Consider the following 27,236-nt stretch of genomic DNA (forward strand, 5'->3'; position numbering starts at 1 on the left):
TGAATCATTCTTTCCTTGGTCAAAGGTAAATTTGTCAGATAGACCCTCAAAGGGTTCAAGGATCCCAAGGGTCATAGCATATGTGTGTCCACTCCTCCTTCTTTGTTTTATAGAAAGAGACCAAGGGCAGGCTGCTCCAAGATGGTTCACTTTGGCATGTAAATTATTCTGAGCAGAAAATAATAAAGGCCCAAAAGTCTCAGAAAGAAACTTTGACCTCTCCCTCACAACTCTGCCTAGAGGAATTTAGAGAGAAGACCTGCTCCAGAAGGAGAGCTGTCACCACAGAGAACTATATCATGATATGAACTAGGTATGGTAGACAAGGAGGAACCTAGCAAGGCCTGTTCTTTAAAAGTTCTCTCTACGTCCCTTTGTTTCTGAGTGGCCCCAGCAAATGTTTGGTTTTCCAAACATTTACTCTTCTTGTGAATTGCATTGCTTACCTTTGTAGTCCCAGACCTCTACCCCCTTCTTTTTAGTTCAGGATGGCATATACGGCTAATTTTGCCTGACAGTCTTTGGAATCTCATGTCTATATTTCCCCATACATACAGAGCTAAATTTGATTGTCTTTTGTTAATCTGTCTCTCATGTCCATTTTTTTACATTTATTTATTTATTTTGAGAGACAGCAAGTGTGAGCAGGAGAAGAGCAGAGAATCCCAAGCAGGCTCCACACTATCAGTGCAGAGCCCAATATGGGGCTCAAACACGTGAGCCATGAGATCATGACCTGAGCTGAAATCAAGAGTTGGATGCTTAACCAAGTCACCCAGGTGCCTCATGTCTTCTTGGTCCAGCTAACAGAACTTTGAAGGGTAGAGGAAAACTTTTTCCTCCCCAACAGTATCAAAACCCCTCTCCCACTGTTGTCTGCAGGGCTACATTTCCTTGTTTGTGGGGCAGGGTATGGTTGGCTCTAGAGGCTGGAATCAGAAGAGACATTCCTGACTCCTACACACCCATGTTTCTTCCCCATCTTTCAGTGTTGGAAATCTAGGAACCAAATTCAAAATGGCATTTCTGGACTTTCCTGAAACTCTCTGTGCTGTTCTAACAAACAATATCACTGTTATATAGGTGATATAAGGCTGACACATACTGCCCAGGGAAGAAGTACATTTAATGTTTTGATTTCTTCCTTTCTTTTAACAAAAACTTGTTGTTCCCATCCATTTCTGCTAGGGCAGAAATAAAGTCCACTTGGGGAGGAGACCATTTTGTTTGCACTTTAGCCTGGTGCCTGGTCAGGATGTCCCATTGAGTACAGCATAGCCATGGTGGAAATGCACAGTGTGTGTAGGCCTAGGCTTGCACGAACAAGGTGCTCCAGCCTCCACATTGGCTCTCATAAGATTTTCAACCATGGCCAGGTCTTCTTAGTGCAGAATGATTGCAAATTTGATAAAACTTCACTGGATCACATGGTTAGTAGAGCCTTAAGTTAAGAGGTGAGTCTGAATTGAAGAAATACTTTTTGCCTAATAGAGATTACATTTATTATTAAACAGATTGCGAAATCAGTACCCTTTGTGGGATCAGCCTCCTTTCTCCCAGATACCCAGGCTGGAAAAACTAGAGTGCTTGGGAAATTTCTCTCTTTCCTTTATGCCCTAGATAGAAGCAGTCACCAAATCCAATCTTAGAACCAATCTCACCCAGTGATTCTTTCCTTTCCATGCCCTGCCATCTCCATGGTGCAGCTCATGGTCTACAAGGCAGCTGGGAGGAAGCCATAGGCTCTGAGAAAGACATTCTAGATGTGCATTTTGGCTCTGTCATGTGAGTTGGACAAGCTCAACTTTCTGCCTCTCAAGTCATTCTTATAAAATTGATTGATAATACTTCTTACTTTGGAGAGTTATTGCGAAGTTTAAATGAAATAATAACATTATAGAAGTGCAGGTGACTAAACAGTGTAGTCCCAACTGTTCATTTAGACATGACAATTAGTAGAAAAGAAATTATAAGGTTATATACCAAAATGTTAACAATGTTTTTCTAGTGAGATGGTGGATTTAAGGGCTTGTTTTTTCAACTTGCATCTTTGGGCTTTTTTATACTTTTTAAATCTCCACAATTAAATCTCCACAGAGAACATGTACTACTTTTATAACTAAAAATCATAAATTTGAAAAAATAAAATTCCACCAAACCTTTAAGAACTAGCTGAGTTGATACTTCCTTTATTAAAACTTTCCAGATCTTCCCATTGGGAGAGATCCTTCTCTGAGCAAGTTACTGAATCACTCTGAGACATAGCTTGCTCAGCCACAAAATAGGGACTAAAACCTTTAAATGAAAAATATATATACACTATTATGTATATAAAATATACATATATATTATACATAAATATATATTTTATATATTATATATAGATTATATATTACATAGATTTTCAATATATATTTTCTCTATATATATTTTTAAATGTCTGGGCTATAAGAAGTACTTAATAAATGCACTTTTCTTTTTCTGAAAACCAGAAACAAACAAGCAAACAAAAACAAAAAAAAAACTATGTGAATGTGTTCCAGTAAAATGTAATTTACAAAAACAGTCAGTGGGCCAGATTTGGACTACAGGCCATAGTTTGCCAACTCCTGTCCTAAAGACTTGATAAGATTTGGGGTTCAATTTTTCAGTAAGACTTCTTCATATTCAGTGTTGTGTGTTTCTAGAGGAGATATGTGATGTCCAGTTGTCTCTTTTTCTGACACTAGCAGTCACTGATGATCAATGCCTAGATCCAGTCTTTTTCTTTTTTTTAAGTTTATTTATTTTGAGAGAGAGACAGCACAAGTTGGGGAGGGGCAGAGAGAGAGAGGGAGACAGAGAATCCCAAGCAGGTTCCACACTGTCAGCACAGAGACCTGTGTGGGGTTTGAACCCCTGAAACCATGAGATCATTACCTGAGCTGGAACCAAGAGTCAATGCTTAACTGACTGAGTCACCCAGGCACCCCTAGGACCAATCTTTAATTACGAATTGCAAAATGGTGATATTCTAATTCTATCATTTTTCTTCCATTGTTCTAAAAAAAAAAAAGAAACTGAGCTACAGGACTACACTGAACACTGAAGTATAGTTAACACAGAAAAGGTGAAGTAAATGCTTTATTCTTTCTCTTTATTTACTGATTTTAAAGTAATGAATTGGTTCCCTGGTATCCTCCAAGGTGGACCAAAGACCTGGTTGGTTATTTTTTGTGGTTTTTCTGTTTTTTGGGTTTTTTTAAATTTGTTTCAATTGTTTGTAGTTATTGTTCTTATCAGTGCTCAAAGTGGCCCAACTTTGGCCAGGGGGGCCTCTTCACATTCACTCCTAGATTCTTTAGGCAAGATTGACAAGACCCCAGCAGTCTTTGCTAGTGTCCATGTTTTTCTAGAATGACATCTTGTCTAGTTCCTGCTTCAGACAAGAAATGTGTTTTTTCTCAAAGAAGCCTGATCTTTTAGTGGAAAATGAGTATCCATCATTACTAAATTTGTCATTATTTCTAACCCTTCTAGGGCAAAACTGGGAACATTTTTTAAGCAAATATACTTCATGAGTCATTCAGAGTTAGGATTATATGAGTTTTACTTAATATCTTTGATGATTTTATATTTGGATTATTTTCATCTGACACTGAAAATCTTGATTCTTTATGTATTAGCTTTCTCCTCTTGGATGTAAATATACTTGTTTCTTTTGTTTTCATTTTTTCAGAGAGTGGATCTTTTTTAATTCTTTATGGTTTAACTTTATAAATGTGTAAAACATTTACATGGCTTCAAAGACAAATTTACAAAAGTAATTACATTTGGGAAAGTCTTGAGTCTATCCTTTTTTAAAATTGAAATATAGTTTACATACAATGTCATATTAATTTCAGGTGTACAATATAGTAATTTGACAATTTTATACATTATTCTTGCTCACCATGGTACGTGCAGTTACCATCTGTTGCCATATAAAGTTACACAATATTTTGGGGTGCCTTGGTGGCTCAGCCGGGTAAGTATCCACCTTTTGGTTTTGGTTCATGTCATGATCTCACCGTCCGTGGGATCGAGCCCCACCTCAGGCTCTGCACTTGCAGTGTGGAGCCTGCTTGCGATTCTCTGTCTCCTTCTCTTTCTGCCCCTCACACACTCACACAGCCTCTGTCTCTCAAAATAAATAGACTTAAAAACATTTTTTAAATTTCTTTTCAAAAAGAAGTTATTACAATATTATTGACTATATACCCTATTCTTCTGGATCACACATATCCTGAGCAAGTAAATGCCTTTTGGGATCCCAGTTTTACGGAGAGATGTTCTTATACCAGACTCTTCTTGAGTCAGTTTTTGTCCCCACACAATCAAAACTGACACTCAAAGTCACTCCATTTAACTAATGTGGTTTCAGTGCTCAATATACTTCTCTAGACTGAAGCTTACTCCCACAGTGGAATATTTTGCTGTCTTGGTAGCTTTTGATGCTTTTAATAAGATTTTTAAGAATATATCTTCCTATACCCACAAAAAACAAGACTGAAAATCAGACATTTTGTTGAACAAAAGAAACCAGACATCAAAAAGTACTGCACTAGTTATCTATTTTGTAGGAAAATTAAGCCAAAACTTAGGCCCTTACAACATTACTTATTATCTCATGCTTTCTGTGGGTTAGGAATCCAAGCATGGGTTGGCTGGGTGTCTCTGGCTCAAGGTCTTTCACAGGCTGCAATCAAAGTACAGCCATGACTGCAGTCATATCAAGGCTCAGCTCAGAAAAAATGCATTCCAAGTTCACTCATTTTTGTTGCCTGGATTAAGTACACACACACACACACACACACACACACACACACACACACACACACACACAGCTGTTCCTTGGCAGGTGGGCCTCTCCATAAAGCAGCTCACAAAATGGCAGTTTGCTTCACCAGGTCAGGCAAGTGAGTAGAGTCAGAGAGAGAAAGATAGAAGCCACACTCTTTTATGATCTAGTCTTGAAAGGAACATCACATCACTTTTGCTGTATTCTGTGCATGAGAAGCAAGCCCACATTCCAGCCACATTCAAAGGGAGATTATGCAAAGATGTAAATATAATGAGGTAGGGATCATTGAGATCCACTTTGGAAGCTATCTACCACATGTACATACTATAATTATGCCATTTATAAGAAGTTCAAGAACAGACAAATCTAATCTTCAGGAAATTATTTAGAACACTGCTTTCTTAGTAGAAGTGCAGGATTGACTGGTTAGGGTCATAAGGAACTTTTCTAGGTTGATGAAGATGTTCTATATTTTGTTAAGTGTATGTGTTTCATGGAGTATGCTATTATTAAAACTCGTTGTACTGTACACTTAAGGACTGTGTAATTACTGCATGTAAATTATACTTCAATTTTAAACAAATGTTATCCTACAATTAATGGGCAGAGGAAAGATGGGGGTGGATAACTTAGCCTTCCATATTACCAGATATGGAAGCTGCAGCTCACTTCTGTACTTGATTTTGAACCAAAGTTCTCACCTTTACTTCACAATATTAAAAAATATATTCCAAGGCGCCTGGATGGCTCAGTCAGTTAAGTGTCCAACTTCGGCTCATGTCATGATCTAGTTGTTTGTGAGTTTGAGCCCATGTTGGGCTCTGTGCATCCCATGATTTATTTATTTTATAGCTGGAACTTTGTACCTTTTGACCTCCTTCACCCACCGCCACCCCACCCCTCTAGCAACCACCAATCTGTTCTCTATAAAGAAATTATTTTTTAATATTTATTTATTTATTTTTGAGAGAGAGAGAGAGAGAGAGAGAGAGTGGCGGAGGGGCAGAGAGAGAGGGAGACAGAGAATCTGAAGGAGGTTCTGCACTGTCAGCACAGAGCCCAATGCTGGGCTTGAACTTACAAACTCCACAAACCTCACAAACAGTGAAATCATGACCTGAGCCAAAGTCAGATGCTTAACTGACTGAGCCACACAGGTGCACCTATAAATAAATTATTTTTTAATGTTTATTTATTTATTTTTAGAGAGAGAGAGAGAGAGCACATGCACAAGATGGGGAAGGGAAGAGAGAGAATCCCAAGCAGGCTCCATGCACAGCACAGAGCCCAGTGTGGGGCCCAGGTCCCACGACTGCAAGATCTTGCATGACCTGAGCTAAAATCATGAGTCTGACACCCAACTGAGCCAATAAATACATTGTTTTTAAAGCACAATAATTAGTAACAAAAAAATTTCCCTACCATACATATCTAGCAACTCTGCCTGGGTTAGACACAGATAGTTTGAAAATGGGCCTCTGCAACTAGGATCAAAAACTCAAATGCCTAAGGCCTGGCCCAGATAGGAGCCCAAAGGAGGCTCCAGGTTCAGGACATAATGTCGAGCCCAAAGGAGGCTCCAGGTTCAGGACATAATGTCGAGGGCAAAAGCCAAAGAACACCTTGAGGTAAAAGACGTAAACAGAAAATTAAATACAGAGGAAATACAATGAGTGTGCAATTGTGTGGGGTAATATTTAACCTCCTACATCATTAGAAATGCAAATTAAGTGAATAAAATACTACATTTATGTAAATTATTAAGTAGAACTTGAAGCTATGGCTCAGAATTCATGAGGATGCAGTAAAACTGAACTTTTCCCTCATGTCCTAGTGGTGGTAGATTAACTGGCAAATGTTTTTGACATGTACTATAAACAAAGCAGGTCTGGGGCACCTGGGTGGCTATAGGTTAAGCGTCTGACTTCAGCTCAGGTCATGATCTTGCGGTTCCTGGGTTTGAGCCCTGCGGTGGGTTCTGTGCTTCAGATTCGGCATCTACCTCTCTCTCTGCCCCTCCCCTGCTTGCACTCTGTCTCTCTCTCTCTCAAAAATAAATAAACATTAAAAATATATTTTTTAAAATAAACAAAGCAGCTTAGTGGTTGTCTAGGGCTAGGGCTATGATTAGAAATTGACTGGAAATGGGATGAAGGCTCTTTCTGGGGTGATGATGGATACATTCTCAAATTATTTGGTGATGGGTGCACAACTCTATATATTTACCAACAAATCAGTAAACACTTGCAATTGGTAAATTTTATGGTATTTAAATAATACCTCAATAAATCTGTGTTTTAACATTGACAGAGCTAGGATGTAAACCCAGGCCATCTGATCCCAGAAGCCACCCTCACACAGCTAGTGCCTTCCTATACAACCATAACAAGAGAATAATATCGCAGTTGGAAAATGCAAGTCATCTAGATGTCAGCAATTTCCTCAATTGGTTTCCTAAATAAAACGCACAGTACTGGACCATTCCATTCAAAATTACATACATGGTAACACTATCCGCTCCCTGCTCTTCAAGCCAATACCATGCCAATACCTCAAGTCTGAAACAGGAATGCATGAACAACTCAGTCTAGAAGAGTTGCCCAAAAGGGAAGTCCCCAATCCCCTGGGGAGTTCTGAAAAAAGAAATTACCACCCTCAAGCAATTTTCAGTATCCCTAAAAAGTCAATTGCTCAATAACATCCCATCACAAAGCTGTAAGGGCTAAGAGAGAGCATAGAGTAGAGTCTACCAAATGTGGAACTTCCATTATTCTCTCCATGGAGTCAGGACACATGACTTTCCTAGCATCAGTGTGTGATAATATGCATGGAGTATTGCCAAACCAAACCTCAATGTTCAGAGTTTTACTGGGGCTTCATTACATAGACATGATTGATTGCCCATATGGCTGATGTCAGTCTCCAGCCTCCCCAGGCCTCACCCAGGGTCCCCACCCTAAACCACATTGTTGGTCTTCCTGGTGTGGCCAGCCCCCATCCTAAATCATACTGTCAGACTATCCAGTATGACCCAGAGACACGAGGCAAACAATAACATTTCTATCAGGCATAATATTCCAAGGGCATAGAATTACCTAGAATCCAAGGGCAAAGGCCAGACATCTTTTTGTGTAAGGTCAAATTCTTCACTGCACAGACTGCCTCTTCTGGGCACACTGTCTGAGCCACTACTCTGAATGCTGGGCAAGGTGGTAGCCTCTGGTCTTGTCTGCTTGCCTCTCCCTACATCACACCTCTGCCCTATGATCAAGTTGGGGCAGGGTGATTGGGAACCCAATATTCTTGGCTTCCACACCTGGGTCGACCCTCCATCCTATGGGTGAGGGGTAGTAAATGGAGGCCCTTTCCATCTGCTGAACTCACCAGGAATTGCACCTCTTCTACTTGGAGAAGAGGAGAAACAATGGCGGTCTCCCCTCCTTGTCAGATATAGTAACCCTTGATTGGGAGCAGAGAAGAGAGGGAGCCCCATCTTCTTAGCCACACCTTAGCCCATCTTCTTGATGGATGGAGCTTCCATCAAGCTGAGCTGAGGAAAGTGAAAGGCAGAAAGTGTCAAGGCTCAAATGCCACATTCTCAGTGTTCTTGCCAAGTTTATTAGGCTTTCTTGAATCAATGTTTCCTCATTTGCTACATGCCCTTAGGATAGTTTCCAGAGACCTTAAATGGTTGTTTTTTACAGTTTTCTCTAGTTTTGTGTGTTTCACTGAAGAGTGGGTCCACAAAGCTCCTCACACGGCTGCTCCACCTTTGCATAGACCTTCAACATTATACTCCAGGTAAGCAGTCACAGGATTTGAAGAACAAGGTTCTGTACTGCGACACAATTGAGGATCCGCATTTCTGTTCTGATGTTCGAATGAGGAGGATATGGCAGTGAAGCCTAGCTGCCCTATTCCCATTGTCGGTCCCTCTCTGCTTCTCTCTCCTGCTCTCACGCTGGCCCTCCAGTTGCAGACAACTGACCACCACTGGCTGAAGGATGACCCCCCCCCCCCACCAGCTGGCAGATACAAGATACCTCTCCTAGGTACCTCTACACCCATTTGGACAACAAACCTCCACTGGTAGAAAGGCCAACAATGTAACAATTTCCTGAGAAAACATAATCTGGAAATTTCTCTTTCCCTCTTTGGCAGGGAATCCTTCCTTTTTCTCAGTGCCATGGACCACAGCAGTAGCTTAGGGATGGTTACAGCCTCCTCCCCTAAATAATGGCTTTAAATGCCTAGAATAAAATACATAAAATTATAAAGGAAACCAATTTCAAAAAAAAAGTTAAATTTTCTAAATATGATGTACTAAAAATATGCTTCTTTATGAACGTATTAAACATCAAGAATGAGTGGAAGGTCTGATAACTTAGAATCCTCAGCAGGGCATAAATGATTTTTCTGCAGAAAGTGTAAGGTGATCTGAAAATATCTCCACTTCCACTGGTAACAAAATCAGAAATACAGCTAATACTACATTGTTTTGTCTACATTTTCAAATGAAAAATGCTAAATTTTGGTTAGGGAGCATCAGGATGTATTCTTTCCCTATCCACATTCACCAGCCCCCTAAATCCTGTGAATCCCTGTCTGAGAACCACCAGTACTAAAAGTATGGCCTGGACCAATAGCCTGGGATGGTGCTTCTCAAATCACCTGGGTCAAAATGCAGATTGTTTGTGTGCACCCCGACATTCCGAATTTCTGACAAGTCCCCAGGTAACGCTGATGTTCTGGTCCAGGCTGTGGAGAAAAGGCTCGGAGGCTTATCACAGGGGGAGTGGAGGTAAGAGTCAGAAGGCACACAGACAGTATTTCCTGACCCTGACCATCTGCAAGGGTGCCTTGGGGTTTCCTGGCTTCATCCCAAGGGGCATGCTTTCTTTTTTCCATGTATTTCAGTATCTTATGACAGAAAAGAAACAGAGATTCTGAACTGCTGGGCACTCTCAGCTTCATGAAAGGTGCCACGGAGCAGCAAGTACCGGTCACCTAGGCTGTTAACCCTCACCAAGTCCCAGCACCCAAAATGGATGCACGAGCACACGCATCCATTCACAGAAAGCAACAATGATTCACAAGTCCAAGTCACCAAGACTTTCAAGTTGAAGTGGTCTTCCACCTTCGTCCTCATCTGATAAATTCCTAGCCATCCTCCCAATACACCTTCTCTGTAGAGCAACACTCTCTCCAGAGTTCTTCCCCACCACAAATAGAAATAAGAATGGTAACAATAATAATCACAACAGTAACAAATTTTATTGGTCACTAGGGGCCAAGTAATGCCAAAACATTCTACAGGTGTTATCTCATTGAATTCTAGAATAACCCTTAGAGGAAGTGCTGTCTTCATCTGGTGGATCGGAATGGCTGTGGGTTGAGGGGAAACAAAGGCCTGTGGCCTCTAGCTCGGTGCCTTGCATACCTGCTCTGTGCTGGCACTGACTGCACCCAGCTGGTCACCACCCATGCGCTTCTGTCCTGCATAAGCTTTTGCACACTGGCAAACTGAGAAGTTATCTTCTGGAACACAGGACAGATTACATTAATGCTTATAGCCACATCACGTCTGGGTGTGAGAGGATGACACATATCAGATAGACCAGGGTGCTCAGACATTCGTGAGGATCTGCTCAGAAGCAACTCAGCAACTTAAGACACAAGCCCACAAGGAGATACGTTTCCAGCAAGCACAGGACTGCTGTTTCAGTGTGTTGCACCACGGAGCCTGCTTGGGATTCTCTTTCTCTGCCCCTCCCCAACTGCTCTCACATTCTCTCTCAAAAACAAATAAATAAACTTAAAAAAAAAAAAAAAAAGACTATGTAAACTTTACTGAGAACAAAGAGCCACTAGAGTTAAACGAGCAGTGATGAGAAAAGATCATGCAAGTTGGAACCAGAACCAAATACAAAGACAAGAGAATTTATGTCTTCTGGGAAAGTTTCACAGAATCCTTCAAAAGACTATGAAAAAAAAAACCTGTCACTGAGGAATACCCAAAATAGACTCCGAACAAAGCACAACCTGAATTGAGCATGTGGGGAGATGGCAAAGGGGAAGATGAATTATCCCCAGAAGAAATACAAATGTTTGAACAAGAAAATCAATGCCTCATTGGTGAAGAGAACAGCCTGTTTGATGAACTGGGGTAAATCAAAGGAATAGTGGTTGAAATTTCCAGTCTCTAAGAGATAGTCACAGACAAGGGTTTACAACAAGAAGCTGAAACTGAAGGCATTCACCAATGGGTTACAGAAGTAACTGAGGATATCAAGGAAAGCGATGAAGAGCAGCCCTTAAGAAAAATGCTGGCTTCCAAGTGTGGGTGCTCTTCTTCTGGTGATGTGCTCCTTCTCCTTGCTCTAACTTGATATGCACCCACCATAGTCTAGGCAACTGCTATGGTGGGTGCTGCCCCATTACTCCTGGCACACGGTATGCTGTCCTGGGTCTCCAACATCAGAGTGTGGTTTGTGACCACATGTTATCCCAGAGCCACTGGGGGGAGGGATGCTGAGATAAATATGTACTCTCACAGAAGGTACACCAAAACCTGTGGTTTTAAGCTTATTTTGTAGCTGAAAAACAATGAACACAAATTGAAAAGAAAGGAGAAAATTAAGTGCAAATGATTGTGCAAAAAAAAAGAAACTAAAGACTATGAAATTATGGACATTTGTACCTTCACTATTTTCCTGAAGGCACAGAAAAATATATATAGAACACTTCTCTAAACTAGGTTCTATTCCCTAAGAAAACTCAGCTGTCCAAAACTCTAGTGCCTCTGTATTTGAGATACATTTAATATGCAGGCAAAATATTAAAAGAGCAGGAAAAAGTCTAAGTTAACAAATGGTGTCACTGTTATTTGCAGTACAACAGCTAGGAGTAAGCAAAATATCAAAGATATTAGTTTATTTTCTTTGTCCCACCCAGAGTGGCTTTTACAACTTCTTCAGTAAGAAAAGAGAAGTCTGAAAATCTGGGGCATTAGGCTGCATTTCCCCTTTAACCTCCTTGAGGCTAATGAATCCCTTTTGCACCACCTCTCTGCCACCCAGCTTCCTCAGCTAATCTTAATTCCAAAGCCAGACCGAGCTCCCACCAACCCCACAGCTGGAGAACCTGGGTCTTTAAAGGTACTGTGGAAATTGCTAATTTCAACCCAGCTACGAGGGCTGCTGAGCTGCTCTTAGGGTGCCCTCTGCTGGCCATGCATGGAAGCAGGAGAAGACGCCTCCATAGGAAGGTAAAAAAAGGGTCATATAAAAAAAGGCCAAGAAAAGTACTCAGAGTGATTACAGAAGAAAAAAAAAAAGTAAATAAGAACACCCAGGAGGCATCCCAACTATGAAAACAAAGGATTAATCATTTTAAGAATAGAAAAACACAAAATCATCTTCCTTTAAGAATTCTGAGAATGAAAATCAGAAAAAACATTTTGAAAGAAAGCAAAAACTTGCTACTTTTGGTTTTGTCACTGAAAACATGAGTTGATGTTTACAGTTGATGTTTTCAAATCTTAGCATTTTTGGCCTCTGGGTTTCAGAACTGGTGTTCATGACACAAGAAAGTGTTACAACAGCTTGGGAGCCCCAAAGGTCAGACTCTAGGAGCCTTTTAAAAGGAAAAGGGAAACAATAAAGGACCTTGCAACTCAACAACAACAAAACAAACAACCCAATTCAAAAATGGGCAAAGGGTTTAAATAGATTTTTTTTAGAGAGAGAGAGAGAGAGAGTGCCAGTGGGAAAGGGGAAGTGGGAGAGAGAATTCCAAGCAGAGTCTGATGCAGGGCTCGATCCCAAAACCCTGGGATCATGACCTGAGCCAAAGTCAAGAGTTGGAAACTCATCTGACTGAGCCACCCAGGTGCCTCAAATAGACATTTCTCCAAAGATACAAATGGCCAACAACAGCAACAGAAAAAAACGTTCAATATCACTAAAAATTAGAGAAATACAAATCAAAACTCTTAGGTAGGAGATAACTACCTCACACCCATCAGAATGGCTACTACAAAATAAACAATAATAACAACTGTTAGACAAGACATGGAGAAATTGGAACTTCTGTGTGAATGTAAAATGTTGCAGCAGCTGTAGGAAACAGTAAGGGCACCTAAGCCATGGGGTTTGGAGAGCTCCAGGTTGGTAAACACATCGATGTGTGGGAGGGTGGTGCACCCAGAGAGGGGATGGATGCACCAAGCCCCTTCCCACACACCTTTTCCTACGTATCTCTTCTTTCTGGCTATTCCAGGGCTGTATCCTTTATAATAAACCCTTAAGAGAGAGTAAGGCACTTCCTCTGGGTTCTGTGAGCCATTCTAGCAAACTGTGAAACCCAAGGAAGGGGGTATGGAAACTCCTGATTCATGGCCAGTTGGTCAGAAGCACAACCTGGGACTTGGGATCAGCATCTGAAGTGGGTGGGGGCAACCTTGTGGGACTGAGCCCTTAACCTGCGGGGTCTGCGCTAGCTCCAGGTAGTTAATGTCAGAATTGAATTGTAGGACACCCAGTTGGTGTCCAGAGAATGGGAGAATTCCTTAATATGAGGTCAACACCCCACACATTTGATGTCAGGAGTGTTATGTGTACAAAGGAAATAAATTTTAATATCCAAAAGAATGGAAATCAGGGTCTCAAAGACACATCTGTACTCCCATATTCATAGCAGAATGATTCATAAATAGCCAAACGTCCATTGACAGACAAATGGATAAGCAAAATGTGGTATACCCATCCATATGAAGGAATATAATTCAGCCTTAGAAAGGAATTCTAACACATGCTACAACATGGATGAACTTTGGGGACATGAGTTAGCCTAACTAAGGTAAGCCAAGCACAAAAAGACAAGTACTGTGCAATTCCACTTATATACTTAGAGTAGTCATATTCAAGAGACAGAAAGAATGGTGGTTGCCAGGGGCTATGGGGACCTATTGTTTCATGGGTACAGAGTTTCAGTTTTGCAAGATGAAAATGTTCTAGAGATTGGTTGCACAACATGATAAATATACTTAACACTACTGAATGTATACATTTAGAAATAGTTAAGATAACAAATTTTGTGTTGTGTGTTTTACAATTAAAACTAAATTTTTTAAATTTTTTTTATGTTTATTCATTTTCTTTGAGAGAGAGAGACAGAGAGTGAGTGGAGGAGAGGCAGAGAGGGAGACACAGAATCCGAAGCAGACTCCAGGCTCTGAGCTGTCTCAGCACAGGGCCCGATGCAGGGTTCAAACCCAGGAACTGCGAGATCATGACCTAGGCTGAAGTCAGATGTTTAACCGACTGAGCCACCCAGGTGCCCCATCCCAGCTCATTTTTTGATGGAGATAAAAATAACACTCATCCATTCAGGGCTCCTTCCCACACACCACACATCTGGGAGGTTAGACGAGCCTGTGAAGAAATGTACCTTTGGTTAAAGTCCAAGTGATCTGAATGTCAAAGCCCCCTGAACTTAGAGAGATGGGAGAGAAATAAGAGCTACTTAAATGTTAACAGGACACATGGAGTTTTGTTTTTTTTTTCCTGTTGAGTTATTTTACAAGTTTTTTCCAGCATGAGCCTTAAAAGGAAGATCACCCTTGAAGGCACAGTGAATAATTGACTACCTTTCTGCCTATCTCCAATAATGGAACAGTATGAGACATGAGTATAAATTATTTTTTATTTTACTTTGATGACTGGGAAAAGATACCAAAATATAAAATGAAATCAGAGCTAACAAATAACTTGGAGCTAACCGGCTAACTTTATTAAAATAAAGACAAGTCTGCTTAAACTGAAAAAAAAATGCTCTCACTGGCACTTTGCTTTGGCTGGGACCTTTGAAATTAAGGCCAACGTGCTGATAATAATCACACCATCGACCTTTCCCCTCCTCTTAGCACACATGGTACTGGCAAACAGCAGCACAGATATTTGGATGGGTCACCAACCGTTCAGTGCTCTGCCTGTGCAAGACCTTTGGAAATAATACCTTTAACCAATGGTTACTGTGAAAGATTCACTTTCAGATGGTAAAGCTCTGCCCAAATACATTTCTCAGGGCTGATGAGGGCTCGCCGTGCAGCAGCACGTGAGGTAGATTCTCTCTGCATTTTGCAGACGTTCCTGTGGTGCTTTAAGCAGGGGGGTGAGTGTTGCCCATGACCAGAACATCGGGATCCACATTCCTACATGTGGGAATGCCGCTGCATGTTCCCAGTTTGTAAGCCAGGCTGCGATTCTGCCCCAGATCCTAACTCTTTAAATCCAGAGGGATGCTTTCTTCGTCCACAGATTGTTTAGGGTTTAACTGGCTGCTCAGAGTTAAAAACGAGTATCTCAAGCCCCCTGCCATGCTGAAAGGAGAAAAAAAAAGTGAGAATAAATAAATCTCATAGGTGGTACCACCAGCAATTCCTGACATCTTTATAAGTATAGCCTGCTTAATGTGAAGGGAATTTTTCTTCTCAAGTTTGTGGATTACTTGATGAGAATCACTCCTCTAGAAATCTTTTGGGGAAGAAAAAAAGTAGATCAAATCTAATACAAAACTTTGGAGAGAAACAAATACTTTATTATTGAATAAACTATGCTATTATCTTAAAACAGCACTCCATGTGTAGGACCCCAAAATGCCTTTCAAAAGTATCTCAGCCACTCCTCCCAATATCCTTAGCGGATGGTGCTCTGACACAGCAGGACATCAGTGAGGCCCACTTCACAAGAGGAAGAAACATAATTTAGGAGACTTTTTTTGTGAGAAAGACACATGAATTAAATTTAGATCTCAGCCCCTTGAATTTTCATTATACACGTCCCCATGATCCACGTGAAGGAGCATGTCATTCAAACAGATGAACTGAGTGATTTAAGTAAAATTATCTTAGAAACTGAAATGTCAAAACATCTTGCATTCTTTCACTTATAAATCAGACTTTTTAAAACTCATATTTTACTAAAATGAGTTCATTTAGAAATCCCACTTACCAAATATTTAACCCTACAAAGTTTAACACAGAGAAAATGTAGTCTCCACCAACTAACATCCCAATGTAGGCAATGGATACATTCTGTAGAAAGAGAGAGAGGATTAGTCATTTTATTTTACTTTATTAAAGTTTATTTATTTATTTACTTACTTACTTACTTTCTTATTTAGAGGGAGAGAGAGAGAGAGAGAATGTGAGCAGGGGAGGGGCAGAGAGAGGGAGGGAGAGAATCCCAAGCAGGCTCCATGCTGTCAGCACAGAGCCCAACTTGGGGCTTGATCTCATGAACCACAAGATCATGACCTAAGCCAAAAATCAAGAGTTGGACACTTAACTGACCGAGCCACTCAGGTGCCCCGGATCAGTCATTTTAAAAGTGAAGAATTTAAGGGGGAAATACATGTATATGGTAAAATCTGAAACTAAATATTTTAGCTTTGCTCAGAGACTTTAACTTTGCTCAGAGACTTGTAAGTACAAGTGTTCACATAGGTGTTCACAGAGTGTTGAATGAATAAGTAAAAAACCATTACACATGGCTTTATAAAGAAATAAGGTAAACGATGGCATAATTACAGAACACTGCATCACACACAAAAAAAGATGTATAAGAGTTGACTTGTCATCAGCTTTTCAGATCCCATCTCTTTACCATCATTGGGTAGTGAATTTTAATCATACTGACCCCAAACTCACACAGATCAGACATCCAGCAAATTCCAAGTAGTGCCCTGCCCTGGGTATTCTAGGAGGGTCTGGGCAGCCAACAGACAAGTCAACTGTTAAAGCAGGCAGTCTTTCTCACTCATTTTATTCATGTGAATAGAGAAACAAAGCAACTGTATGAAAGAACACAGAAAACCCATCCTCTTCTTCAGGACTGTGTGGATTCAAACGCACACACGTAAAACACACCTACACACAATCCATGAGTTTAGAACCTTTTAAGTGAGCATATACCTAGATTGAAAAACAGTTCTTCACGGGGCTTCCCTTTCTTACACATTTTTTAATGCTTATTTATTTGCTTAATTTTTGTTTGAGAGACAGAGAGAGACAGAGCATGAGAAGAGGAGGGGCAGAGAGAAAGGGAGACACAGAATCTGAAGCAGGCTCCAAGCTGTCAGCAGAGAGCCCAACATGGGACTCGAACTCACAAACCACGAGATCATGACCTGAGCCAAAGTCAGTCGCTTAACTGACTGAGCCACCCAGGCGCCTCACCTGGGCTTCTCTTTCCTAGTCAGCAGGCTCTCCCAGAAAACCAAACCGTACTAACAAGGTACCAAACAAGGTATCTTGCTGAGCGCAGAAATTTGGAATTTTTCTCAGTTTTACGTCATTTTCCCAGACCATCCCCTCTCACCACCCCTAACCTTAAAGTGATAATTTGTCTCTCCTTTTTAAATCAACAAGCCCTCCCTCTGTTTTACAGATTGGGGGATGAGAAGACCTAAGAAAGGATCACCCAGGTGCAGCTGAAAATGCCACAAGCCTCCATGCTCACTATCCCACCCGTTAACAACAATAAAATCAAACTCTGCTTCTATCATGAAGACTGGATTCATGGCTGATTTCCCAATTCCCAAGGTGTCACCCCCTTACCTTGATGGCTCCAACCACTGCCGTAGTGAGGGCTGAATTGTAATAGCTGCACAAAACTGTGGAGTACATCAACAGAAACCTGGGGCAAGGAAGGAAACGCTTGGATGTGTGCCTTACTGTGCTGGGTATAATAACAGATTAAGAAGAGTCCCCGTGTGACCCACCCACAAATGCTTTAAACAAATAAAAAAGAAAAACGTACGATAAAGATTTTATAACCTACATCTAAAAACATCCCCTTTGTAACTCCAAATTGTTACAGGAAAATCATCCAGTGGTGAATCAGCCAAACTTTCACCCTTAGGTATGCTTTTCATTCTATCTGTGCACTTCCCATTATATTTCCATGTAAAGGGGGGTAAGGACTGGGAAAGTTTTTGTAATGGTCTGAAATCTTTTGTTTAACAACTATGTGACAACAGTGCTCTCTAACCTTCTGTGCATCGGAATCAGCTGGCACACTTTTAACACACAATGATGCCTGACAGAAGTTCTCCTTCCGTTGATTTGAGGTGGGGCCCTTGGCTGCATGCAATATCAAAGCTCCATAGATAATTCTAATGTGCAGCAGCTGAGAACCACTGGTGTTAGAAGGGAAAATCAGGGAAGGGTCACTGGCTTTGGATGAAAAAGAATGAAATTAATGGATCCCACAGCAATGAGACAACAAAAAGAAACAAAAGACATCCAAATTGGTAAGGAAGAAGTAAAATTTTCACTATTTGCAGATGACATGATAATATATAAATTAAACCCAAAAGACTCCACCAAAAAACTGCTAGGACTGATCAACAAATTTAGTAGTATACAGGATACAAAATCAAAATGTATACAAAATGTATAGAAATCTGTTGCTATTCTATACACTAATGAAGCAGCAGAAAGAGAAATTACAACAACAATCCCATTTACAATCGCACCAAAAATAATAAGATACCTAGGAATAAACTTAACCGAAGAGTGAAAGACCTGTCCTCTGAAAACTATAAAACACTGATGAAAGAAACTGAAGATGACACAAAGAAATGGAAAGATACTCCATGCTCCTGGATTGGAAGAACAAATATTGTTAAAATGTCTATACTACCCAAAGCAATCTACAGATTTAATGCAATCCCTATAAAAACACCAACAGCATTTTTCACAGAACTAGAACAAACAATCCTAAAATTTGTATGGAACCGGAAGAGACCCTGACTAGCCAAAGTAATCCTGAAAAAGAAAACCAAAGCTGGAGGTATCATAATTCCAGATTTTAAGTTATATTACAAAGATGTAGTCATCAAAACAGTATGGTACTGGCACAAAAATAGACACATAGATCAACAGTACAGAACAGAAAACCCAGAAATAAACCCACAATTACATGGTCAAGTAATATTCCACAAAGGAGGCAAGAATATACAATGGGAAAGACAGTCTCTTCAACTAATGAAAACTGGATGACAATGTACAAAAGAATGAAACTGAACCACTTTCTTTCACTGTACACAAAAATAAACTCAAAGTGGATTAAGGACCTAAATGTGAGACCTAAAACCATAAAAATCCTAGAAGAGAGCACAGGCAGTAATTTCTTTGACACTGGTCATAGCAACATCTTTCTAATTAGGTCTCCTGAGACAAAGGAAATAAAAGCAAAAGTAAACTACTGGGATTACATCAAAATCAAAAGCTGCATGGCAAAAGATACAATCAATAAAACTAAAAGGCAATGTACTGAATGGGAGAAGATATTTTCAAATGATAGATCTGATAAAGAGTCGGCATCCAAAATCTATAAAGAATTTATTAAACTCAACACCCCCAAAATAAGTAATCCAGTAAAAAATGGGCAGAACACATAAGCAAATATTTCTCCAAAGAAGACATTGAGATGGGCAACAGACAGATTAAAAGATGCTCAACATCATTGATCATCAGGGAAATGCAAATGAAAACCACAATGAGGTATCATCTCACACCTGTCAGAATGCCTAAAATCCAAAACACAGGAAACAACAAGTGTTGGTAAGGATGTGGAGAAAAGGGAATACTTGTGCACTGTTGGTGGGAATGTAGGCTGGTGTGGCCACTGTGGAAAATGTGGAGGTTCTTCATAAAGTAAAAACAGAACCACCCTATGATCTAGTAATCACACTACTATGTATTTACCCCCAAAATACAAAAGCACTAATTCAAAGGGATACATGCACCCTTATGTTTATTGCAGCATTATTTACAATAGCCGAATTATGGAAGCAGACCAAGTGTCCATCAAGAGATGAATGGATAATGGCAGTTGTAGAATGGGAGGGATGTCTAGCATATCAGGTATGATTGGTGAAAGGGAAATAGCATTGATTCTGATCACTCTTGGTCAGCTTCTTTCTTTTCTTTCTCTTTCCTTCCTTCCTTTCCTCCCTCCCTTCCTTCCTTCTTCCCTTCCTTTCTTTTTTCTTTCTTTCTTTCTTTCTTTCTTTCTTTCTTTCTTTCTTTTTCTTTCTTTCTACAAAAGTTAGGGGCACCTATGTGGCTCAGTCAATTAAGCTCCCGACTCTTGATCTCAGTGTTGCAAATTCAAACCCTGCACTGGGCTCCACACTGGGTGTGAAGCCTACTTTAAAAAAATTAAATTTAGGGGCAGCTGGGTGGCTCAGTCGGTTCAGTGTCTGACTTTGGCTCACAGTTCATGGGTTTGAGCCCACAATGGGCTGACAGCTCAGAGCCTGAAGCCTGCTTCAGATTCTCTGTCTCCCTCTCTCTCTGCCCCTCCCCTGCTTGCTCTCTGTGTGTCTGTCCCTCAAAAATAAAAAACATTTAAAAAAATTTTTTTAATTAAAAATAAAAATAATTACATTTAACAGTTTTGCATTACAGGCTCGTGATTCATGCTTGCTCTAACGTGAAGGTTAAGGTTGTTGTAGAACTTCAAGCTCAGGGGTGCCTGAGTGGCCCAGTTGGTTAGGCGTCCGACTTTGGTTCAGGTCATGATCTAACAGTTCATGAGTTCGAGCCCCTCTGTGCTGACAGCTCAGAGTCTGGAGCCTGCTTTGGATTCTGTGTCTCCCTCTCTATCTGCCCCTTCCCTGCTCACACTCTGTCTCTGTCTCTCAAAAATGAATAAACATTAAAAAAAAAAGAACTTCAAGCTCAGTAATTTTGAACACTGAAATGTTCATCTGGGATGTAATAGCAATATTCAGTACTGACCATCACTGTTAAAACAATTTTTAGTTTTCCTCAAGTTAGTTATATTGTAGGAGTGTGCCTAAGCAGCAAGTGTGTGTAGGTTAAAACAGTTACACTTATGTTAAATGATGTTTTTTTTTTCTTCCTACACCTTTATTTACTTTTCAGTTAGTTTAAATCCTTGAGGGATACAGCATTACATGGATTCTGTGGCCAATGGCTTTAGCAGGAAGGTTGCTTTGGAATTTGGCACGAACCATGCCACTGTTTCCATGAGCACGAGTTACCTTTCCCCAGATTACTCTGGTTTTATTTGGTTTGCCTTCAGGAGTCACTGTGTTGTTCTTTGCTTTGTACACATAAGCATATCTCTTGCCTAAAGAGAATTCAGTTTCATCTCAAGCATAAAGACCTTCAATTTGAAGAAGAGCTGTGTGCTCCCTCTGGTTCCGGAGACCCTGCTTACAGCCAGCAAAAATGGCTTTGGACCACAGCCTTCCAGATATATTTGTCATTTCAGGAGTCCTGTTCCCAGAAGGCCTCCACAGGTTCCAAGATGGCAGAAAGAGCGAAATGTTGCTCTTATAGCACAATATTCTGAAAGCTTTGGATACATGTTGAGAAATACACTTTTCTGCCAAACTGAAATGTAGGAGCTGTGTCTATGATTCAGAGTGAAAACACCTGGCATGTTTGTTAATTCTAACTGTTTGGTTTAATATCCTATAAGGCATGTAAGTGTACACTTGTATTTTTTTTAAGATCTGGGACAATTTTGAAATTTAATACCAATACTGTAGGAGTTTGGTCATGTTGTTTGTATGAGATGCTGAGGCTTTGATTTAAAACTTTCCTTGTATTGTGATTTCCATTAGATGTACTGTACTAAGTGAAATTTATTAAATAAATCTTTCTTTTAAAAACTGGGGGAAAAAAATGAATGGATAAAGAAGATGTGCTATATACACACATAAATGGAATATTATTCCCCCATAAAAAAGAAAAAGAATGAAATCTTACCATTTGGAATGACATAGATGGAGCTAGAGAGTACTATGCTAAGAGAAATAAGTCAGTCACAGAAAAATAAATACCATATGATTTCACTCGTATGTGGAATTTAAAGAAAACAAGTGAGCACAGGAAAAAGAGAGAGACCAAGAAACAGACATTTAACTACAGAGACCAAACTGATGGTTGCCACAGGGAAGGTGGGTGGGGGGATGTGTGAAATAGGTGATGGGGACTCAAGAGTGCATGCGAAAAAGAGAGAGAGAGAGAGAAATTAGTGAATTCCATATGTCAGTGATAATCCTGTACCCTATGACCAAAGTTAATTCACCAGACATTCAACGTTGAGTACTATATTGAAAAGAAAATGACTACAGAACTGTGATCAAGAACCACACAAAAAGCATATATGTACAGGAAAGAATCCAATCAGAAGAAATATGTTCATTTCACTCAAGAAGTGAAGACAACTAGCTGAGGCGTAAGTGGGGTGCAAATTCCATCCACCCAAAAAGAGGGATCATAAGATGTGTTTGATTTTAAAGCTAAACCCCAGTTAGGAGGCATAAGCCTGGACTCCCAGTGACAGAGCAGAGGGAATCAGACTCTTCAGAAAGGGCTCAGCCTGTGTCCCTGTGTCTTAGGGAGTATCTTCCTGCCAGAATTTAGTGCCCAGCTCAGGGTCCAGGTGAGAATCTCCAAACTGTTAATAACAGAATCCGGATCACAAATCTTCAACACAGTAACTGCTTTTGGCCTGAGTATGTGTCTTAATAGGGATAGTAGAGAAAAATATTAGAGATAAAGTACACCAGGCTTTCATGTTAAGAAATAAACTCTATTACAAACTTAAATTCTGTAATCTTCAGAATACCATGTCTCTGTTATTAAGATAATTACCACAATTTGACAAGTTAGAGGACCCAAAATCTTGGCCTCTGCGGTTTGAAACTGAAATTTGCAATTGGGATTACACTTGCAATTTTCATTTGAAAGAAGTAAGAAAATCTGAGTCCATCTGAACACAGTATCTGATGTTTAAAAGAAGCTGATCTACCACATTTCTAAGTTTGGTTTATTAGATTTCAAAGAGTTGCTTAGGTGTGTTAAGCAACCTGACTCATAAGCTTTGTTAGGGCTTTATTAGGGCTTAGAATAGCTGGAGAAAAATCAGGTGAATTGTATTTGTAAATGCAGTTTAAAATGCTTAATTTTTTTTGGTAAATGAGACCAACGTACAGTAAATTGCTTAGGAGGTTTTAATCAGCTAAACTTGAGTTAATAAACCATTAATAAATAATGAAAGTAAATGCTATGTTAATACAAAAATTAGTAACTTTATAAAGAGAGCAACAGTATTCATAAACTGAATTTAAAGGCTTAAAAAAATCTAAGTTTTTTATGTTTATAATTTTCATAAATTCAACATTAATTCACAGCCCCAGGAACTATAAATAATCCTATTCATGCGTAAAATAAAAAGATTAAAAAATTCAATATGATGTTACTGAGTGCCTACTCTGCTAGGTCCAGATAGTAAGAGTACATAACCCACAGCATCTGCCCTGGAGGAGGTGAGTCTAATAAAATACCAGAGATTATAGCACAGAGAAGGGGTCTCACCCAACTTAGCGGATACAGAAAAGTTTCCTGCAGGCTTCCTAAATTAGTACAGACTTAAACCCAAAGCAGTCATAGTTTTTACTTTTATTTTTATTTAAAAATTCCTACCCCAGGGTTCTAATCATGCAACGTTTTCTCCATCCTAATTTTAGTGAAAACACCTCCACTTACATTCAGAATTGGAGAATACCTTGGATATAAGATCTCAGTATCCATGAGTGTGGACAACTAGGGCACAAACTCATCAGCTGGGCAGAGCACAGGAGGAGCTCCCCTCTCCAAGGTCTGGAGGAGTCTGAATTAGCCAATGTCCTAAGTAAAAGATGGCCTCTAGACCAAAAGGCTGCACTTCTCAGTATCACCACCAGGTGTCCCCAGAGGGAAGATAAATAGATACACATAGATCTATAGACATAGATGTATAGATATATATATAGATATATATCCACAAGGATCAAAGTAGTGTATTACAATTTTCTTTCTAAGAAACAATCCTTTATATATGCAAATATGCACCCTATATAGTCCTTTGGCTAAGAACAAGGTTCTAAACTAAAAGAACTTCTATTAACTCAGTACAAAGGAAACCATACCACTTTTAACACTAAAAATGTCAACCTCCACTTGACAGTAGTTTTGCTTTTAGCATCCGTGGATTAACAAAATGCAGATATTTAAAGGCATTGCTGAATTAGCAGCTTCTTGCCATTCTGTATTTTTTAGATCAGATATCATCTATGTACATTTGAAAAATAATAGCACATATATATGATACACATTCAGACAACAGATGCCAACAGTATATTTGAGCTTACAGGTCTCCAAGAGATGGAGGTGCTCACATGGAAACCCTGGAGCAGAACTCCTGCTCCAAGGTTCTTACCATTTCTGAAAATGACACAAAAAAATAACTGATTTACCCAAAATTGTATGGCAAACCGGCGGCAGTCACAAATAGAACACAAATGATCTCATTTACAACTTGTGCTGGTTATCATTCCATGAATGAGCATATACATAAATTCAACACAAATGTTCAAATAATAATGAGCCACTTTTACAGTCCTTTCACAAACCATAGTGGTACCCTAGCACATTACTCTAATTCCAGATTTCAAAGAATTTCAAGTAATCTCATCTCACCCACCTCTAGTAAGAACACACTCCTACCCAAGCTCTCAGTGGTGTGCCAGGGATGCCAAAATCATGGGATAACTATGGTCCATCCTCCCAAAGCACCAATCTTACACTAAGATTTGATTTGTTGAGAATGTGGAAATATCTGCAGTCTTTAAAGTGCCGTCGCTCCTATGCCCCAGCTACCTGCAGGGTCCTGTTTTCTCTTATCTGTTACATCTTGGTGGGAGAAGTGAAGGTTCAAAGAATAAAACATTTTTTTATCCTGTGATTAGAAAATATTTGATACTTCTGTGTTTTCATTAAGGAATATATTACTGCTTCAGTGGGATCAAAAGATCTGCTACTGGGGCAGAAAGAGACTAGAATAATCACCTCCAAGGCCCAAGGGTTGGGCCAGCCACTGGTATGAAGGAACTGGAGCCTGTAATTTTTCAGCAATATTAAAAAGACTCGCAGAGCGAGCTTTTTAAAATCTAGTTTGTCAACTTAAATTTCAGCCTATATTTTACTTTTGCCTGCATTAAATTATCTTAGGTCCCACAATCCAGTTTACCTTCCTGATATAATTAAACTCAATCATATGTTTTATTTACAAACTCCTGATTACAAACAGCATTTTCAAGAGCTGAATCTTTCTACCATAATTCGAAAAAAAATTAAAATCCTCCCCTTTTCACCATTCCATTCATTTAACATATATTTTTTAAGTGTTATAATTCTGTAATTATATTTCAACAGGGTACAGAGGTTTGGTGGTTAGAAAAAGCAAGTTTGAAATGCAAACTTGAAAGAGTGAAAATAAGTAAGAAGCTGAGCATCATAATCCTCTGGAATCAAGGGTTGGGATGCATATGTATGAGCCCTAAGTCATTCCTTGAGCAGGAGCTAAAGAAAAGGGACAGATGAGCCCAGTACCAATTGTTCTGAAAACCAAGAATGTGCTCAGAAGCTTATAATGGCTTCTCTTACTGTGAAAAAATAAGTGATCCAATGCTTTGAGTGAGAAACTTCGAGAAAGGATTTTGAAAAATACACTATGCCAAAATTGGACTTTCCTTCAAGAGCAGTTTCAGAATTAAAATTTGACCCCTGAAGGTAAAGTAGAGCTGATCCCTGAACAACACAGAAGCTAGGGGTGCCAACCCCACCCCCCAGTCAAAAATCTAGGTATAACTTTTGACTTCCCAAAAACTTAACTGCTAATAGCCTACTGTAGACCAGAAACCTTACTGACAACATAGTCAATTAACACATATTTTGTATATTATATGCATTGAATACTGCATTCTTACAATAAAGTAAGCTAGAGAAAAGAAAATATTATTAAGAAAATCATGAGTTATTGGGACCTCATCAAGATAAAAAACTTCTGCACAGTGAAGGAAACAATCAACAAAACTAAAAGGCAACCAATGGAATGGGAAAAAAATATTTACAAATGATATATCAGATAAAGGCTTAGTATCCAAAATCTATAAAGAACTGATCAAACTCAGGGAGAAGCCAAGATGGTAGAACAGCATGAAAGTTTTTTGTGTGTCTCACGTCCATGAAATGCAGCCAGATCAACACTAAACCATCCTGCACACCTAGAAAACGGATTTGAGGATTAACACAACAATCTGCACAACCTGAACCACAGAACTCAGCAGGTACATGGCATGAAGAAGTGAACTGGGGGAGAGAGAAGCCACAGAGGGAAGGGAGCTGTTTTGCTTGTGGAGAGAGGACACAGATAGGGAGAGAGTTCGGGAAAAGTACCTCCCCTCCAAAAGCAGCTGGAAAGTGGAAAACTGGAAACAGCCACAGGGACTGAACTAAAAAGGGAGAAAGGAGAAAGGAGAAAGGAGAGGGTTTAAATTCCATTAAGACTCTATAAACAGGGGGAGCACAGAGTCTGAAACTCCACAGCTCAATACTTGGCGGTGCTCTGGTGGGAAGGGCAAATCCCCAGAAGCAGAGTGGAGTCCGGGAGGTTCTCAGGCCACACGGGGAGAAACGGTTCCACTGCTGGAAGGGCATTTGGTAGAGGCTATGCAGCCACCCAGTCCCAGCAGACCCCAGAGAACAACCATATTCACTGGTGCTGGAGCAAGGTCATTAAGGGTGAAGCCTGGTGCCAGATGTGTGTTGTGATTTTCCATAATCCCTGAAACACTGCTGCTACACGATCACGTGAACTTTTTCTGGGGCAGGTTGCCACCCAGCCACAGTCTCTGGGAATCAGCAGCAACACGGTCCCGCGAACATTCCTGGGTGCAGCCGACACTCAGCCATTGCTTGGTGAGACCCTCCCCCAGAGGATCTGAGTGGGTGAAAGCCACAGCCCCTCAGAAGTGAGGGGTTGGGAAACACAGCCACATGTGAGATAAAACTCAGGAAGGAGGTGCGGCCTGACAACCTGATGGCTTGGTCACAGACAGTGTAAAAGCGGGGAGTAGACAGAAGCCGGAGAAAAAGTACAGGTGTGCAGTTGCTCATTGGGGAGAGCACAGAGTTCCAATACTAGAGATTGGGTAGCTGGGTGATGCCATTTTCACCCCTCCTGCACATGCTCATACATATCTACAAGCACCACAACAATCACCCCAGTAATCTAAGCAGCGCCATTTAGTGGAGAATGGAATTGTTGCACTAAGCCCCACCCAACTGGGCCAACCTCGCTCTTCAGGAACATCACAAATCTCTCCGCCTGCCTAGTTTGTGGACTATAAAGTGCTTCATAGTTTGACTTCTAGGGGAAACCAATGTAATTTCAATCATATTTCAGTCTGTTCAAGGGTCCATCTATTCAATTTTCTTTTTTTTTCTTTTTCATTTCTTTTCTTGAATACAGAGAGAAAAAAGTTA

General features: G+C 40.1%; 1 protein-coding gene and 2 pseudogenes across 3 annotated transcripts in view; 1 reads left to right on the plus strand and 2 right to left on the minus strand.

Annotated features, from left to right (window-relative positions):
• Positions 1 to 9,474: 9,474 nt before the first annotated feature.
• LOC122204539 lies at positions 9,475 to 11,227 on the plus strand (annotated as a pseudogene).
• Positions 11,228 to 14,213: 2,986 nt separating this feature from the next.
• Positions 14,214 to 27,236, minus strand: part of SLC35D2 (solute carrier family 35 member D2) — a 59,087-nt gene continuing 46,064 nt past the window's right edge. The window contains exons 9-11 of one of the 3 annotated variants that reach the window (XM_042913404.1): positions 17,442 to 17,520; positions 15,835 to 15,917; positions 14,214 to 15,203 (exon numbers count right to left, since the gene is read on the minus strand). In XM_042913404.1, coding sequence (XP_042769338.1) covers positions 15,101 to 15,203; positions 15,835 to 15,917; positions 17,442 to 17,520 — 265 coding nt within the window. In that variant the 3' untranslated portion in view covers positions 14,214 to 15,100. The remainder of the gene's footprint in view (positions 15,204 to 15,834; positions 15,918 to 17,441; positions 17,521 to 27,236) is intronic. The other 2 variants (XM_042913403.1, XM_042913405.1) reach the window with 2 other exon arrangements.
• On the minus strand, positions 20,579 to 21,127 carry LOC122205491 (annotated as a pseudogene).

This window comes from Panthera leo, chromosome D4 (genome assembly GCF_018350215.1).
Source record: "Panthera leo isolate Ple1 chromosome D4, P.leo_Ple1_pat1.1, whole genome shotgun sequence".
In the NCBI taxonomy this organism is placed as follows: Eukaryota; Metazoa; Chordata; class Mammalia; order Carnivora; family Felidae; genus Panthera; species Panthera leo.